Below are 15870 nucleotides of genomic sequence, written 5' to 3'. Positions count from 1 at the left end.
CATTTAAACTCATCTAAGACACAATTTTAGAAGTATTTCAACATCACATACAAGGGGAAAAGAATCCTAAAATCTTAAATCAGAAAGAAAATTCCGTGCTCCTCTCTTAAAGGATATTTAAATCATCCACAATCTGCCTGTAATTTTCACATCTTTTCCAGGGAAAAACCATTGAAGTTTGAGAAAATCTGTACTTGATTGTTGATTATGCTTTTTCACATTCAATCAGATAGCAAATATAATATACTCAAGTCAGCTATCTTGCTCAGCCACTACAAAAATGTCACCAGGGCGTGTGTCAGATCCTCTAAAAGTAGTGCATTTTTGGAGGATCCGATACGGGTGCAACAATATTTTCGGAGAGTACAAGCAACATAACAATACATGTCAGAGTGAAAACAAAATAAGATAGTCCCTAATATAATACACGTTAACTATCCAATGACCATAGACATCCAAGCTAATTGAGCCTTAGATCTTCTTTGAAGTTTGAAGGAAAATATAAACCTGGCCAGCTTATATATGCAAAAAATACTTCATCCACTATGAATCATTGCTAGTAATATTGTCAAAATATGATACAAAGCTTGATATGCTTCGCGGACCGATGGCTTCATTCCCTACTTAAAGGAACAATGTACTTACATTACAAGTTCACATGTTCCAGAAAAGCACAAGGAACAGAAAATTCAACCAGGTTTAACAGTTGAACACCTCAAAACCTCGAAAGCAAGCCCAATTCCTACTTCTCTATCTGACCTGCAGAAGATATAGCAAGAACCAGTAAGAAATCAACCAATTGGAAGTTGGAACAGCATCGGGTCGAAGCACCACAGGTATTTAAAAGTTGAAAAAGGAACACATCATCTTCAAGAAGAAAAAATAAAGAATTGACCTAAATAGCTGTCTACCCAAGCTTAAACTAAAATAGCAGGTGGATGTATAAATAGTGTATAATCTATGTGTAATATGTGCATAACCTTGTAAATGAGTGTATAATCTATGTATGGCGGCTAAGAGAAGTAAGCAGTGAATCTGGCCAGCTATTGCTGTAAGGATCCCAAAAATAAATGGGTCAAGCAAAGTACAAGACTAAAACTAATATGCACACCCTTGCTCCAATTCTGCTATCTAATATCTCTGCGCTCTCTCCCATCCCTGTTTTTAGGTTTCTCCACACCAAAGGCTAATAATAATTACATAAAAAAGCATTTACCTCCAAGTCAAGATAATGGAGTAACATAATATTACAATTTATCTTTAGCTAGCATTCATGTTCTATTGAAAACCTCAGGAACTCAGCACCTTTTGGCTTTACCAGTTTTTCCAACTTTTTCCTCTTCAACATGGACAAAAATAACCTCGGGCATTCTAGTTATGCTTTGAAAATAACCTCCCAAACCATATCATAAACATGTGTCTAGTTCTCAGGCTCCACCTCCCATGAGCAGAGGATTAGTTAATTATTTTTATGCCTCTTTTTTGGCCTCCTTACTCTTTTCTTCATTCCTGGCAAATTCTGTAAAATTATAAAGACTAGGTTACTCAAGTGGCTATGCCTATCCCTCCAATCACCAGTATAAGAATTCTAATTTTCCTTTTATCTGAGCTCCTAAACAGAACCCACCCTTTATCATTTCTTGTAAAATCCAAGCTCTTCCCCTTCATTCAGCCGGACTACCTAATATAATCCTCATTGCCTAGCAAAAAAGGTTCGGCTTCTCAAACAAGAGAAGTACCTCTGAATCCTCACTCTCACTGGCAACGAAAGCTTGATCTAGTCCATCAAAGCAAGACAGTACAACGAAGCGAGAACGTTTATGCCCCTTATATTTGTCTATGAACTTTATACTTTCCTCTATATTCCAAAGATAAGTTTCTTGGTTTCAAAGACTTACCAATATATATATATATTGTCTGCGGACAGTACAAATGAAGTTATTGTTTCATCCTCCTGAGTTATTTGCTCAGCTTTTGATTCCACTCCAAATAATAGTATCATATTATCTTTACAAACAGAGACCATATGTTTCCCATAACTAGTTATCCCTAAATCTGCTATTCTACTAATCCGATGCCCTTCCCAACACTCCAGCTCTTTCCCTTCAAGATCCCACGTCTAAATGACTTCTTCTATTCCCAGAATAAATAAATGAATTTCCAAAATGAAGTCAATTATACAGTGTAGTATTTTATGTTTTGCATGACTTCGAGGCCTTTTGATTCTAGAATTAGACTTGCAGATAAGCAAATATTAAACCCATCAAGAGCCACAATAAACTACAGAGATTAAAATGACTACGAAGTCCTTTGCGACTTAAGGTTATACACACCAGAAGAATTTTGACCTTCAGCAAGAAAAAATTTATCCTCAAACATGAGCTCTACCCTTAATTATTAATATCATTGAACACTCCAATATCCTCTATAAATGAAATTGTGAGAAGTATTCACCCCGAGATCTTTGAATAACCCAATAAGCTTGGTTCCCCTGGGAAGAGGGAGAAGAAATCCAACTCAAAATTACAGCTTGAAATCATCCCAGCTTATATATCTACTAGGAGTTCCATTTACTACATAAGTGGCTGCTCTCAGCAAAAATTGGTTAAAAAAATTCAATCTTTTAGCCTACAAGAGAGTAGCTTCAAGTATGTACAGCAGATACAGGGTTAAATAGAGAATTCTAATTTATAAAGTGCCATAACATGTGACAACAACAACATACCCAGTGAAACCCCACAATATAGGGTTTATAAAGTGCCATAACATGTGAGAAAAAGTATAATGCCAGGGTTAACATAAGCTCCTCAAAATTTCCCATTTCACAAAATGAACAGACCATGTTGGCAAGAACAAAACAACACATGAAAAGGAAAGAAAAAAGGTGGGGTTACACGATAAGTCGATACAAAATCAAGAAATATCCTACTCAAATTTACACCTTCAGATCATCCAGCTTATATATCTACTAGGAGTTCGATTCACTACATAAGTGGCTGCTCTGAGCAAGAAATATGTAATAAAAAATAAAAAATCAATCTTTCAGCACAAGAGAGTAGCTTCAAGTATATACAGCAAATACAGGGTTAAACAGAGAATTCTAATTGGAAAAGTTCCATAACATGTGAGAAAAACTAAAATGCCACGCCCAACAGAAGCTCCTCAAAATTCCCATTTGACAAAATGAACAGGACCACGGTGGAAACAACAAAACCACACCAAAAGGAAAAAATGAGATTACACAGACGGTCTATACAATATCAAGAAATGAGCTTTTTTGGTTCTGTCCATATTACGCCTTCAAATCATCCAGCTTATATCCTAATCAAAATTACACATTCAAAGTTATAAATCTAAATAGTTTCATTCACTACATAAGTGGCTGCTTTGAGCAGAAAATATGTATAAAAATTCATATCTTCCAGCCTACAAGAGAGTAGCTTCAAGTATATGGAGGGTTAACTAGTGAATTCAAATTGGGACAAGTGCCATAACATGTAAGAAAAAATAAAATGTCAAAGCCAACAGAAGCTCAAAATTTCCCATTTCACAAAATGAACAAACCAACAAGGAAAGAACAAAACTACACAAAAAAAGGGTTACACGATGAGTCAATACAAAATCAAGAAATGAGCTTTACATCATCCAGCTTATATATCTACTAAGAGTTCCATCCACTATATAAGTGGCTGCTCTGAGCAAAAATATGCAACCAAAAAAAAAAAAAAAAAAAAAAAAACAATCTTTCAGCCTATATGAGAGTAGCTTCAAGTATATAAATTATAATACAGCATATACAGGATTAAATAGAGAATTCTAATTGGCAAATTGCCATACCATGTGAAGAAAATAAAATGCCAGAGCCAACAGAAGCTCCTCAAAATTTCTCATTTGACAAAATGAACCAGACCAAGTTGGAAAGAACCCAAAAAAAAAAAAAAAAAAAAAAGAAAAGGAGAGGTGACTCGAGAAGTCAATACAAAATCAAAACATATCCTAATCAAAACTACATCTTAACATCATCCAGCTTATATATCTACTAGGAGTTCCATTCACTACATAAGTGGCTTTTCTGAGCAAAAATATGAATAAAAACTTCAATCTTTCAGCCTACAAGAGAATAGCTTCAAGAATACAGAGGGTTAAATAGTGAATGCAAAGCGCCATAACATGTAACCAAAAAAAAAAAAATGCCAGAGCCAACAGAACCTCCTCAAATTTTCATATGACAAAATGAACCAGACCAAGTTAGAAACAACACACCAAAATAAAAGGGGTTACACACTTACACAACAAGTCGATGCAAAATCAAGAAATGAACTTTATGGGCTCTGTCCATAAATTACCCCTTCAAATCATCCAGCTTATATCCTAATCAAAATTACACCTTCAAACCATCCAGCTTATGTATCTACTAAGAGTCCCATTCACTAATAAGTGGCTGCTCTGAGCAAAAATATGTAAAAAGATTCAATCTTTCAGCCTATAAAGAGTATCATCAACTATATACAGCAGATACAGGGTTAATTTAGAGAATTCAAATTACAAAAGTGCCATAACATGTAAGAAAAAATAAAATGCCAGACCAACAGAAGCTCCTCAAAATTTCCCATTTGAGGAAATGAACAGACCAATTTGGAAAGAACAAAACAACACAAAAATGGGGTTACAACATAAGTGGATACAAACTCAAGAAATGAGCTTTAACATATATCTACTTAGAGTTTCATTCACTATATATATGCTCTGAGCAAAAATATGTAAAAAGATTCGATCTTTCAGCCTATAAAAGAATATCATCAACTATATACAACAGATAAAAGGATAAACAGAGAATTCTAATTACAAAAGTGTCATAACATGTGAGGAAAACAAAATGCCAGAGCAAACAGAAACACCTCAAAATTTCCCATTTCACAAAATGAACACAAAATAAAAAGGGGTTACGATACAAGTCGATACAAAATCAAGAATCAAGCTTTAAATCATCCAGCTTATATATCTACTACTAACAGTTCCATTCACTACATAAGTGGCTTCTCTGAGCAAAAATATGTAAGAAAAATTCAATCTTTCAGCCTAGAAGAGAGTAGCTTCAACTATATACAGCAGATAAAGTGTCATATAGAGAACTCTAATAGAAAAAGTAACATAACATGTGAGAAAAATAGAAAGCCAGAGCTCCTCAAATTTCCCATTTGACAAAATGAACAAACCAAGATGGAAAGAATAAAACAACACAAAAAAAAGGGTTACAAGATAAGTTGATACTCTACAAAATCAAGAAATGAGCTTTACATCTTCCAGCTTATATATCTTCCATTCACTACATAACTGGCTAGTCTAAGCAAAAAAAAATGTAAAAATATTCAATCTTTCAGCCTACAATAGATTAGCTTCAACTATATTCAGCAGATACAGGGTTAAATAAAGAATTCAAATTGGAAAAGTGCCATAAAATAAAATGCCAGAGCCAACAGAAGCTCAAAATGAACACACAATAAAAAGGGGTTACACAACAAGTCCAAACAAAATCAAGAAATGAGCTTTAAGGGTTCTATCCATCTTCAGAACCTTAACAAACAACAAGAACCACAAACTGAAAAAAAAAAAAAATTATGCAAATTACAAAAAAATGAAAAATGAGAAAAAGGGTGTTCAGTAATTTACCTTTCTTGGTGAAAAAACCACCAGCTGGAAAAATGTAGTAGTGGCAATGCCATAACTTGAAGTTGGTCCAAATAAACCCTAATTAGTCAAAGGGTTTTCACAAGAGTTAGAAAATGCATTCAAATAAATTTAAACACACACACATATACATATGCACACACAGTCACACACACACTCTCTCTCTCTCTCTTCTTGAAAAAAGATTTGTTTTTTTACTTTATATATAGTATTTGTCTTCTAACCATTAAAGGCACTCCCCCTCTCTCTCTCTCTCTCTCTCTCTCTCTACAGAGAGTATTATTTGTATTTTTTTATCCTATTAACTTTACTCTTATTTATTTATGTCTAACTATTTATTTAATTAGGCTTAGAGCCCATTTAAATTGGCTTATAAGTTGCTTATAACTTTACCCTTAGTTATATCTAACTGTTTATTTAATCAGGCTTAGAGCTCATTTGGATTGGCTTATAAGTTGCTTATAAGTTGTTTTCAGCTTTTTTGTTTGATTGGCGAAATTAAAATCATTTTATCGTAAAATAAGTGCCTCAAAAAAATAATTGAGCCGTTTTAGGCATTAACTTATCTGTTATAAAAACGAACATAAAAAAAAAATAAATTAAGCTACCCCAACTTTTTTTTTGCATAAGTTTCACATTTTAAGCCCCATCCAAACAGTCTTAATCGTATACGATCCTCCAAACTTATCCTTTTTTTCTATTTTGGCATCTTAATTAAGTGTTATTCTTATTAAACCCAAAACTCATTCTCAAGTGTGTCTATCAAACCCTCTAAATTTAATTTTTATTAGAAGCAAAAGCTAAATTGTGATAATGAAGGTAAAGTAATATTTTAGACGTGTGGTAAGCTATTCTTTTGGTCATGGATGTATTGGTTTTAAATTTTTTACGTTTCTTCCACTGTCAACTTAATTAAGAGCTTATCCTTTTTTCCCTCTCAATTGCTGCTAATCTTAGCTAAAATATATCATAATTAAATTAGAATATATATTAGCATATTGCTACATTGAAGATAAAATACTATATAAGTCAGATTGTGTTTGATAGACACACTCGAGGACGAGTTCAAAAGTTCAATAGGAACAACACTTATTTAAGGTGCCAAAATGAAAAAAGGGACAAGTTCAGGGCTGCATATGCATTAAGCCTTTTTATTTATATGTCCATAATTACAAAAATTTACTAAGGATAAAATGGAGAAAAAAATTAATTGTGTCTTGAATTTTTAAAATGATAAATAATTTGAGATAACTATTTTTAGTAACCACGACAGATGATTTGAAAATAATATATTATTCCCTCCGTCCAATTTTACTTATCCTATATATATTAGAAATAGATAAACTTTTACTTATCCAGTTTAAAAAATTAAGTGATAATTTACCATTTCATACCTATTTTATCCTTATTACTAGTTGAAAACTTCAAGATATTGTTATTGACTACACAATTTTTAAAGTATGTTTGATTGATTTCATCCACTAAATGATTTAGTAATAATTAGGAGTGATATAATAAAATTATGTTCTATTTTAGACTCCTTATACATGTGTCAAGTTAATATATAACAAGTAAAAAAATAAAACTTTACTTTTATTTATGTCTAAATTATAATCTCTATCCATTAAATATTTTATTTTATTATATCATCTCCGTTAATGATATAAACTTACTAAGGATAAAATGGTGAAAAATAATAATTATGTCTTTATCTTTTAAAACTTAAAATAATTTAAGATAACTATTTAAAATCACGATAAATAATTTGAGACGAAAGGAAAGATATACTGTTGTTTTATCTTTGTGTGGGTAGGGGTTTTTCTTTTTCCCACGGTGCACGAATTACGAGGAAGGAAAAAAGAGGGGGCCAAAGTGCATAGGGAATAAGTTCGAAACGGCTACACACACATTAGCAGGCTAGCAAGGCAGCAGCGCTCGTAATTTTCAAAAGTTGTCAGAAACTGCTGGTTTTTTTTTTTTTTGTTCATCCGGTGTCTGGTAATGACATTGAGGCCCGACTAAATTTAAATTTGTCTTAGGAATAATCTCATATTAGAGAACAAAACATTCTCTAACAATAGTAACTTCGTACCCAAGAGAGCTCGAACTCAAGACCTCTTGGTTAAGGTCAGAAACTTGCTTCACTTTGTGGTAACCCTCCAATTTTATTTTCTTTTAATGAAACACCCTTGACCTTCCAATGTGAAATTTGCAAGACCAAGAAACTATAATGCGTAAATTATTTACATCTAGTGAATATTATGGAAATTTCTTAGTAACGGGTTCTTCACTTTGCGTCAAATTAAATTGGGAAAGTGTACAAATATTCATTTTTGGGGTCGCTATTTAACTTTTACCCAAAGATCGTATTCTTTTTACAAATTTATTCGCTTCGAGTAAAATTTCAGATAGTCACGTCTGAGTTTGAGGAGACATTTGCGTCTCAAGTGTGGCTATTGTGAAGGCCAAACATCAAAGGTTTTCGCTTGAGTCGTGTGTCTGAATTTTTCATGTATGCATACAGGTAAAAATAGGCTAAAATTTCAGTCATGTATGTCTGAAATTCTTTTGCCAAAGATAAATAAATTATTTTTCGAATTTCAACAATCCAATGCACGAACTACATGTAAAAATGGGCTCAAATTTTAGTCGTGTGGGTCTAGAATTCTTTTGCCAAAAAACAATAATTTTTTTTTTCGAATTTCAACACCCAAATCTACTCCAAAATAAGCTCAAATTTGAAACATAAGTTTCATATATCATAAAGAACAAATTTCAATCACCAATTCAAAAACAATAACAAATCTAACAAACTCATTTAGCACCCCTTTTAATTTTTTCATGTATGCGTCGTTTCAGTCATACATCCATGAAACACATGTTAAAATGAGCTATAATTTCAATCGTGTGCGTCTGAACAAGAAGAAGCGAGAAGAAGCAGTCACGAATGTCTAAAGTTATCTAATAAGTGTGTATTCATGCAGGAAAAAAACTCAAAGTGGATGCTACTTAAAATGGGGGATCAAAGGGCGCCCCGCGAAAATTAACAATTAATTTCATGTTCTATTGTTTGTGTGGGCCTTCATCAATTCCTTTGAGATGCATACTTCCTAGGTGGATACCTAATGCGTATTGCACTGAACAACTCAATACGCACAACGCCTAGTATCCAATCATTTACGGTTAGGATAGCTGGGATATCTAATTTACTTTGTTCTCCTAGACTACATCTCTCGGTGTCAGTATCGCTCCAAAAAGTGCTTTCTCTGTCAGTGCTTTTTTTGATCTTTACGCATTTCATTGCTCCACCGAAAATTTCTATAGTCCGTACTGTACTCGGGCTTGGTAATTTCCATTATCCTTCGAGAGTTGAGCACTGAGAGTTGAGAATAAACTTAAAAAACCGCTTATAGATGCTTTACACCCAATCATTTCGGATAACGCTTGCATATATGTCTTCTCTGTGTGTCTATATATATATAAAAGTATTCTTTGAAATTACTATTTGTTTACATATATTTTTGGAGTTGAGTACAAGCGAGTGAATGCTCGCACATGCTCTTAGTAAGATGAATTTACTTCATTGCAAAATATAGATGGCTCTGTACTCGAATAATAGATTTGGATTGCGCGATTATTGACATAAACATGGTTTATTTTAATTACAATGAATCATCGAAACTAGATTGGAATAGAACTATATGAACATTAAAAATTTGTATGACCGATCCAACTAATTTAGGATTTAGACATGGTTTGATTTTATATCCTTAAATCAGAAATTTTACTCATCCATAATTTACCAAAAATCATGTTGGCAATTCCTTTAACAACAATCGCCTCAATATAAAGTCCATAACATTAGAATCCTGTAAAAGTAATCTATAAAAGGAACAACATTTATAAACATTTGCCTTGATATTCAAGCAAGGCCAAGGGTGTCAGTTGCAATTAATTGCTTGATTTCACAAGACGAACTAGCAGCTGCTATTTATTGCCTAGGCCAAGATTTGCATGGCTAGCTTACAACTTCGAGCTAGATCCGTAACTTAAACAGCCTAAGGTTCAACCAAAAACAAAACTTAAATCCAGTCTAGTCTAATCCCAATTAAATAGAAATAGTGCCAATTGGTCACTTTTCGGCTCTATATTTTTCAAATACATGAGCTAACTGGTGACTATTTGTGGCCCCTTACATGTTCAGATGTAGATTCAGAATTTTAAATTTATGCATTTTGAATGATGGAACAATAACCGGGTTCAGGATAAGTTATGTACACACATTACGTGGAATACAAATAGAGGGTCTAAACCAAGGCTATTGAATTCTGCAGAACCAATAACTTTCAACAGTAGATCCACCCGTCAGCATGTTACCCTTCAAATCTTTAAATACCAAGCTTTGAGTTAGTTCAACTTATCATCTTTTTGGCAATAGTAATCAACAGTGTTCACTAGAAAATGATGTGCTTCAACTACATCAGTTATCACTCTCTGTGTACCTCCTCATGGGATTTTCATTCAAGAGGAAAGTTATAAAGCATGTAGCACTATTGCAACAACAACGACAATGACTATGCCTCAATCCCAAACAGTTAGGATCGACTACATGAATCTTCACTTCCATTTCAGCCAGTTCATGATGAAATAACCTTCCCGAGAGAGGCCCCTTAGCCAAAACCTTTTACATAATTTAGCAAATGAGAGGATGAATGACAAGAAACAATCAAAAAACATTTGAAGGGACGTACAAGAACATAAACAAGTTAAATCAAAAAACATTTGAGGATGAATTTACTTCATTGCAAAATATAGATGGCTCTGTACTCGGATAATCGATTTGGATCGCGATTATTGACATAAACATGGTTTAATTACAATTTACAATGAATCGATAAACGTGGCTTAATTACAATAAATCGTCGAAACTAGATTGAAATAGAACGATATGAACATTCAAAATCTGTATGATCGATCCAACTAATTTAGGATTGAGGCATGGTTTGATTTTATATCCTTAAATCAGAAAATTTACTCATCCATAATTTACCAAAAATCATGTTGGCAATTCTTTTAACAACAATCGCCTCAATATAAAGTCTTACAATCCTGTAAAAGAAATCTATAAAGGGAACGAACATTTATAAACCTTTGCCTTGATATCCAAGCAAGGTCAAGGGTGTCGGTTGCAATTAATTGCTTGATTTCACAAGACTAGAACTAGCAGCTGCTATTTATTGCCTAGGCCAAGATTTGCATGGCTAGCTTACAACTTTGAGCTAGATCCATAACTTAAACAGCCTAAGGTTCAACCAAAAAGAAAACTTAAATCCAGTCTAGTCTAGTCCCAAATAAATAGAAATAGTATCAATTGGTCACTTTTCGGCTCTATATTTTTCAATTACATGAGCTAACTAGTGACTATTTGTGGCCTCTTACATGTTCGGAAGTCGGTCCAGGATTTTAAGTTTATGCATTTTGAATGATGGAACAACAATTGGGTTTAGGATAAGTTATGTACGCACATTACGTGGAATGCAAATACAGGGTCTAAACCAAGGCTATTGAATTCTGCAGAAAACCTGTAACTTTCGACAGTAGATCCACCCCTAACAGCATGTTACCCTTCAAATTTTCAAATACCAAGCTTTGAGTTAGTTCAACTTATCATCTTTTTGGCAATATTAAACAACAGTGTTCACTAAAAAAGGATGTGCTTCAACTATATCAGTCATTACTCTCTGTGTACCCTCCCCATGGGATTTTCATTCAAAAGGAAAGTTATAAAGCATGTAGCACTACAGCAGCAACAATAACAATAACTACGCCTCAATCCCAAACAGTTGGGATAGACTACATGAATCTTCACTTCCATTTCAGCCAATTCATGATGAAATAACCTTCCCGAGAGAGGCCCCTAAGCCAAAACCTGGTACATAATTTAGCAAATGAGAGGATGAATGACAAGAAACAATCAAAAACATTTGAAGGAAAGTACAAGAACATAAAGAAGTCTGAGTTATAACAGCTTAGCAAACATAAATCAGCAAGCTATGATATATCACACAATGTGCAACGAAAGGTTTCAATTATTGCCACGGTGAAGCAAGAATTCTTGAACTAACATACACATTTGAATGTAAAAGCCATGAATCTACAAAATATCCAGCAATTGACTCAGATGAGAACTTCAAGACTGGTTTGCAGGAAGACGGTCAAGCACGAGAACTTAAAGACCTTAAAATTTAGGGCATTTCAGAGTAGAGATAACTTGTTTCAAATGATTGGAAAGAGCAGTAAAAAGTTAAAACAGGCAAATCCTCTGAAAACCCCACACATGATGTATTCTCAAGATAAACGCCGTAGTCAACATAACTAAGAAACAAAGACAAACGATCAACCGCAGATATTACTCAGTAATTTCATAGCAGCACCTCGGTTATCAGGTCAGAGTCACTTCATCAAAGAAGATACAAGACCTCTACAAAAGACACGTAAAATACTGAAATAGAGATTTTTTTCTAGTTTCCCCAATACTAAAGCGATTTTTCAAATTAGACAGGCACCAGTAGTTAATCTAATCAGAAGGAAAATCACCACAAGATTGTAATATAATTGCCAAAGCAACACTCTGGCTTCAAACGAACATAGAGCGCCAACACTTTAGGTAGTCAAAATAATAGGCTAAAGGAGAGTTATACACGAACTCAATTATTCGAGACAATTCAGTACTACATATGAATTCAGTGCGATACAAATGCTTTCTTTTAATGGTTATACACCAACAAACTTGTTTAAATGAAGAAAAAAATGGTTGCAATAAAAACTCCCACAGCCGAGAGAAAAGTACTAACAGAAATATGTCACCTAGTCCACTTTAGCAAACAAAACGTAGTTCATGGCCACTAGCCAATCAAGATAACACATGGAATTCTAGTATAAGGTGAGAGCCAAAAGCTAAGTAAGGTAGCCCAACATAACCAAAAGCGCTACCAAAAAATTGTAACGTCCATACTTGGTCAGGTAAAAAAGCTCGACTTTATGGTTTTCTTGCATATCGAAGATAGCAGAAAATGCCAACTACAGCAGCTGCAGCAACGGAAGATGCAGCCACCGCCGTTAAGTTTACTTTGCCACCCAGAGATTTAACCTTATCCTCTGCTGAAATACCGTTAATATTGCTGTCGACGTCTCTTTCAGTAATCAATGCTTCCTTCTCCTCCAACTTCTTCTCCAACTCGGTCACTCTCCCCATCATTTCTTTTACCCTCTTCTCCAACTCATCTTTCACCGTGTGAAGCGCCTCCTTCTCCTTTTTCCACGCCTCGTTGTTCTTCACAGTAGCTTTCAAATCCTCGATCTTTTTGTTCAAACCCCTAATTTCTTTTTCCTTCCCTTCTATTTCAGCTCTCCGATCTTTTTCACTAGCTTCCAGTTTCTCGACTTTCAACAATAATAAATTCCTTTTACTCTCAATAGCGCTCAGTTTCTCGCTCTTCTCATTTTCGCTACTCTTTAACCCCTCTAGAACCGATTTCAGTTTCGAAAATTCAGAATTCGATTCTTCCAGATCGTTCATCACAGTTATGAGATCGTGTTGCAGTCGAGAGTGTTCACCCTCGAGCTCTGCTGCTCGAGAAGCTACAGATCCAAAAGACTTGTTTTCGGATTCAAGCTTCTCCGCCTTCTTCTGCAACTCGATTTTTTCATTCTGGATTTCTTCAATCGAGTGCTTCGATTTCTCCATCCTCTCTTTGATGACTTGGTTCTCATGAAAAAGTTGATTATTTTCTTGCTCTAATGCGGCTATTTTCTGCGTCAGTGGAGCGGTTTTCAATGCAGCATCCGAATCTTCCTCTCCTTCGATCTCCACTGCATCATCGAAAACATCCCCATTGGCAGCGTTCTCATCCGCCATATTTAAACCTGAAATTAATCCAACAATACTCAACAACAACTACTACTACTACTATGCCTTAGTCCCAAATAAGCTATGTTGCACGGACTCTTCAAAAATATCGTCGGGTGCGTGTCGGATACTCCAAAAGTAGTGCATTTTGGAGAATCCGACATGGGTGCGGCAACGAAAGTGAAGAGTCCGCGCAACTTAGCAAATAAGTTGGAAATCCAAGAGAATATGCCTGTAAATCAATAAATCCAGAAAAACAAAACTTCAAGAAAATTTCGAGAAACGCCAAATTCACCAACCCAGAAATGAAAATTTTCAAAATTAGCCAATGATGAAAAACTAAATTAATTAGCTCTATTACATGTTATTCAATTTACAAATACATAATTTCCCTTCCTAATCTGCATTTTACAATAATAATATCAACCCTTCATTTCAAATATGTAACTAAATTCTACAGTAAATCCAATCAACTAAAAGAATTTTTTTTTTTTTTTTTTTTTTTTTTGTGAAATATGAACTCTGACCTGAGAAATGAAAACTAAAATTAAGTTTACACTATTACATTAAATTCTATTTTGCACATACAATATTTCATTTCCTAATGTTTATTTTATAAAAATAGCATCTACCCTTCAATCCCAAACTAACAAGATCTCAATATATCCATTTAATTTCAAATATTTACTTAAATTCTGCAATTTCAAACAATTTTTTTTAAGAAAAAATTTTGCCTAAATTAATTGGGAAATTAAGAAACACCGAATTCATTGACCCAGATTTTTTTTTTTTTTTTTTTGAAATTACCATATGATGAAAACTATAATTAATTAACTCCTAATCCATTAAATTCCATTTACAAATACATCATTTCACTTACTAATTTGCATTTTACAACAATAATAATATCTACCCTTCATTTCAAATATGTAACTAAATTCAACAAAAAATCAAATCAACAGCAAAAAGAGAAGAAAAAAAAACTAAATTAAATATTTTCGAAATCACCCAATGATAAAAAAAAATTAAAAAAATTAAAAATAAATTAATTGTAAAATTTGACAAATACCCAATTCACTAACCCAGAAATGAAATATTTTTTAAATCACCATACGCTTAGAACTAAATATGTAACTAAAAAAAAAATCAAAAATAAAAAAATAAAAATTGTGAAATGTGAACGCTAACCTTTGAAATGAAGAATGTGAATTCGATTAGGCAATTAGGGTTTTGGTTGTTTTGCTGTATTTTATTTGATTCTAAAAGATCAATTGATTTTTTTTTATTTTTTTTGTGATTTGGAGAATAATATCAAATTTAAAAAAATGATGGGTTGTGAAATTGTAAGGTGGCAAATGATTGAGAAAAAAAAAAAAGGGAATCTGAATATTAAAGTTTTGATTTTAGTGGGCCACATGTGATGTTAAAGGGCTCAACTTTTTTGTTGGATAATATAAAAGCCCATTTACAAATTGGGCCTAAATTTCTCTGAGAAGTGTCGAATAATTACGCGATTTGTCCTTCAAAATCGAACTTATGCTTGGTAGGTATGAGTTCTTCGAGGAAACGGGCATAACTTGTGGATATTATGAAGCGTAACTTATACCCTCTAGTTATGTATTCGATTTTGAAAGTCAAAAATTAGAGTCCAGCAACAATAATATCTACCATTCATTTCAAATATGGAATTAGATTGTGAAATACTCAAAATCAGTTAAACAAAGTTGCCTTGAAATGTTACCATTTTCTTTTTTTACTTGTAATAGTTTATTACTTGCGTTGGTGAATAACTTTGAAATCCGATCGGATTGGTCAGATTTGTCTGTGTTGTTCAATTATTCACAAGTTCTATCATATTGTCAGGGTTTATTTGTTACTATTTGCAATGTGCGTTATTGAAGTATCATGAAGTCCTACCAGGTTGTCAAGACTTAGTTGTAACTTTTTACAACATATGTTTTTGAAGTATCTTGAAGTCCTACCGGATTGTCAATATTCACTTGTAACACTTTACAACGCGTACTGTTGAGTTGCCTTCAAATCCTACTAGGTTGTCAAACCTACTTGTAGCCGTTTGCACATGTGTTGTTGAAGTACCTTGAAGTCCTACCGAATTGTCAAGACTTACTTATAACAGTTTACAACGCATGTTGTTGAGTTGCCTTCAAGTCCTATCAAATTATCAAGACTTACTTATAACAGTTTATAATCTGTGTTATTGAATTACCTTGAAATCCGACCGGATTGATAAAATTTGAGGCTTGTTCAATCTT

The 15870-nt window shown here is 33.5% G+C and overlaps 1 protein-coding gene and 1 long non-coding RNA gene across 3 annotated transcripts; both read right to left on the bottom strand.

The window, feature by feature from the left end:
- Positions 1–516: 516 nt before the first annotated feature.
- On the bottom strand, positions 517–5976 carry LOC132053308 (uncharacterized). The gene is made up of 2 exons (XR_009414105.1): positions 5671–5976; positions 517–759 (listed from the first exon to the last, which is right to left on the bottom strand). It is a non-coding gene; the product is annotated as an uncharacterized LOC132053308 (long non-coding RNA).
- Positions 5977–11320: 5344 nt separating this feature from the next.
- On the bottom strand, positions 11321–14933 carry LOC132053307 (peroxisomal and mitochondrial division factor 2). Of its 2 annotated transcripts, XM_059445274.1 has the most exons (3): positions 14786–14933; positions 12704–13614; positions 11321–11617 (listed from the first exon to the last, which is right to left on the bottom strand). In XM_059445274.1, exon 2 carries the CDS (start codon positions 13604–13606, stop codon positions 12728–12730), a length of 879 nt encoding a protein of 292 aa, XP_059301257.1. In that variant the 5' UTR covers positions 13607–13614; positions 14786–14933; the 3' UTR covers positions 11321–11617; positions 12704–12727. The 2 variants fall into 2 exon arrangements, with proteins under 2 accessions (XP_059301257.1, XP_059301256.1); XM_059445273.1 differs by lacking the exon at positions 11321–11617 and having other exon boundaries at positions 12380–13614.
- Positions 14934–15870: the final 937 nt, after the last annotated feature.

The sequence above is a fragment of the Lycium ferocissimum genome, chromosome 4 (assembly GCF_029784015.1).
Source record: "Lycium ferocissimum isolate CSIRO_LF1 chromosome 4, AGI_CSIRO_Lferr_CH_V1, whole genome shotgun sequence".
Classification (NCBI taxonomy): Eukaryota; Viridiplantae; Streptophyta; class Magnoliopsida; order Solanales; family Solanaceae; genus Lycium; species Lycium ferocissimum.
This window is presented reverse-complemented; position numbering and strand designations above follow the sequence as displayed.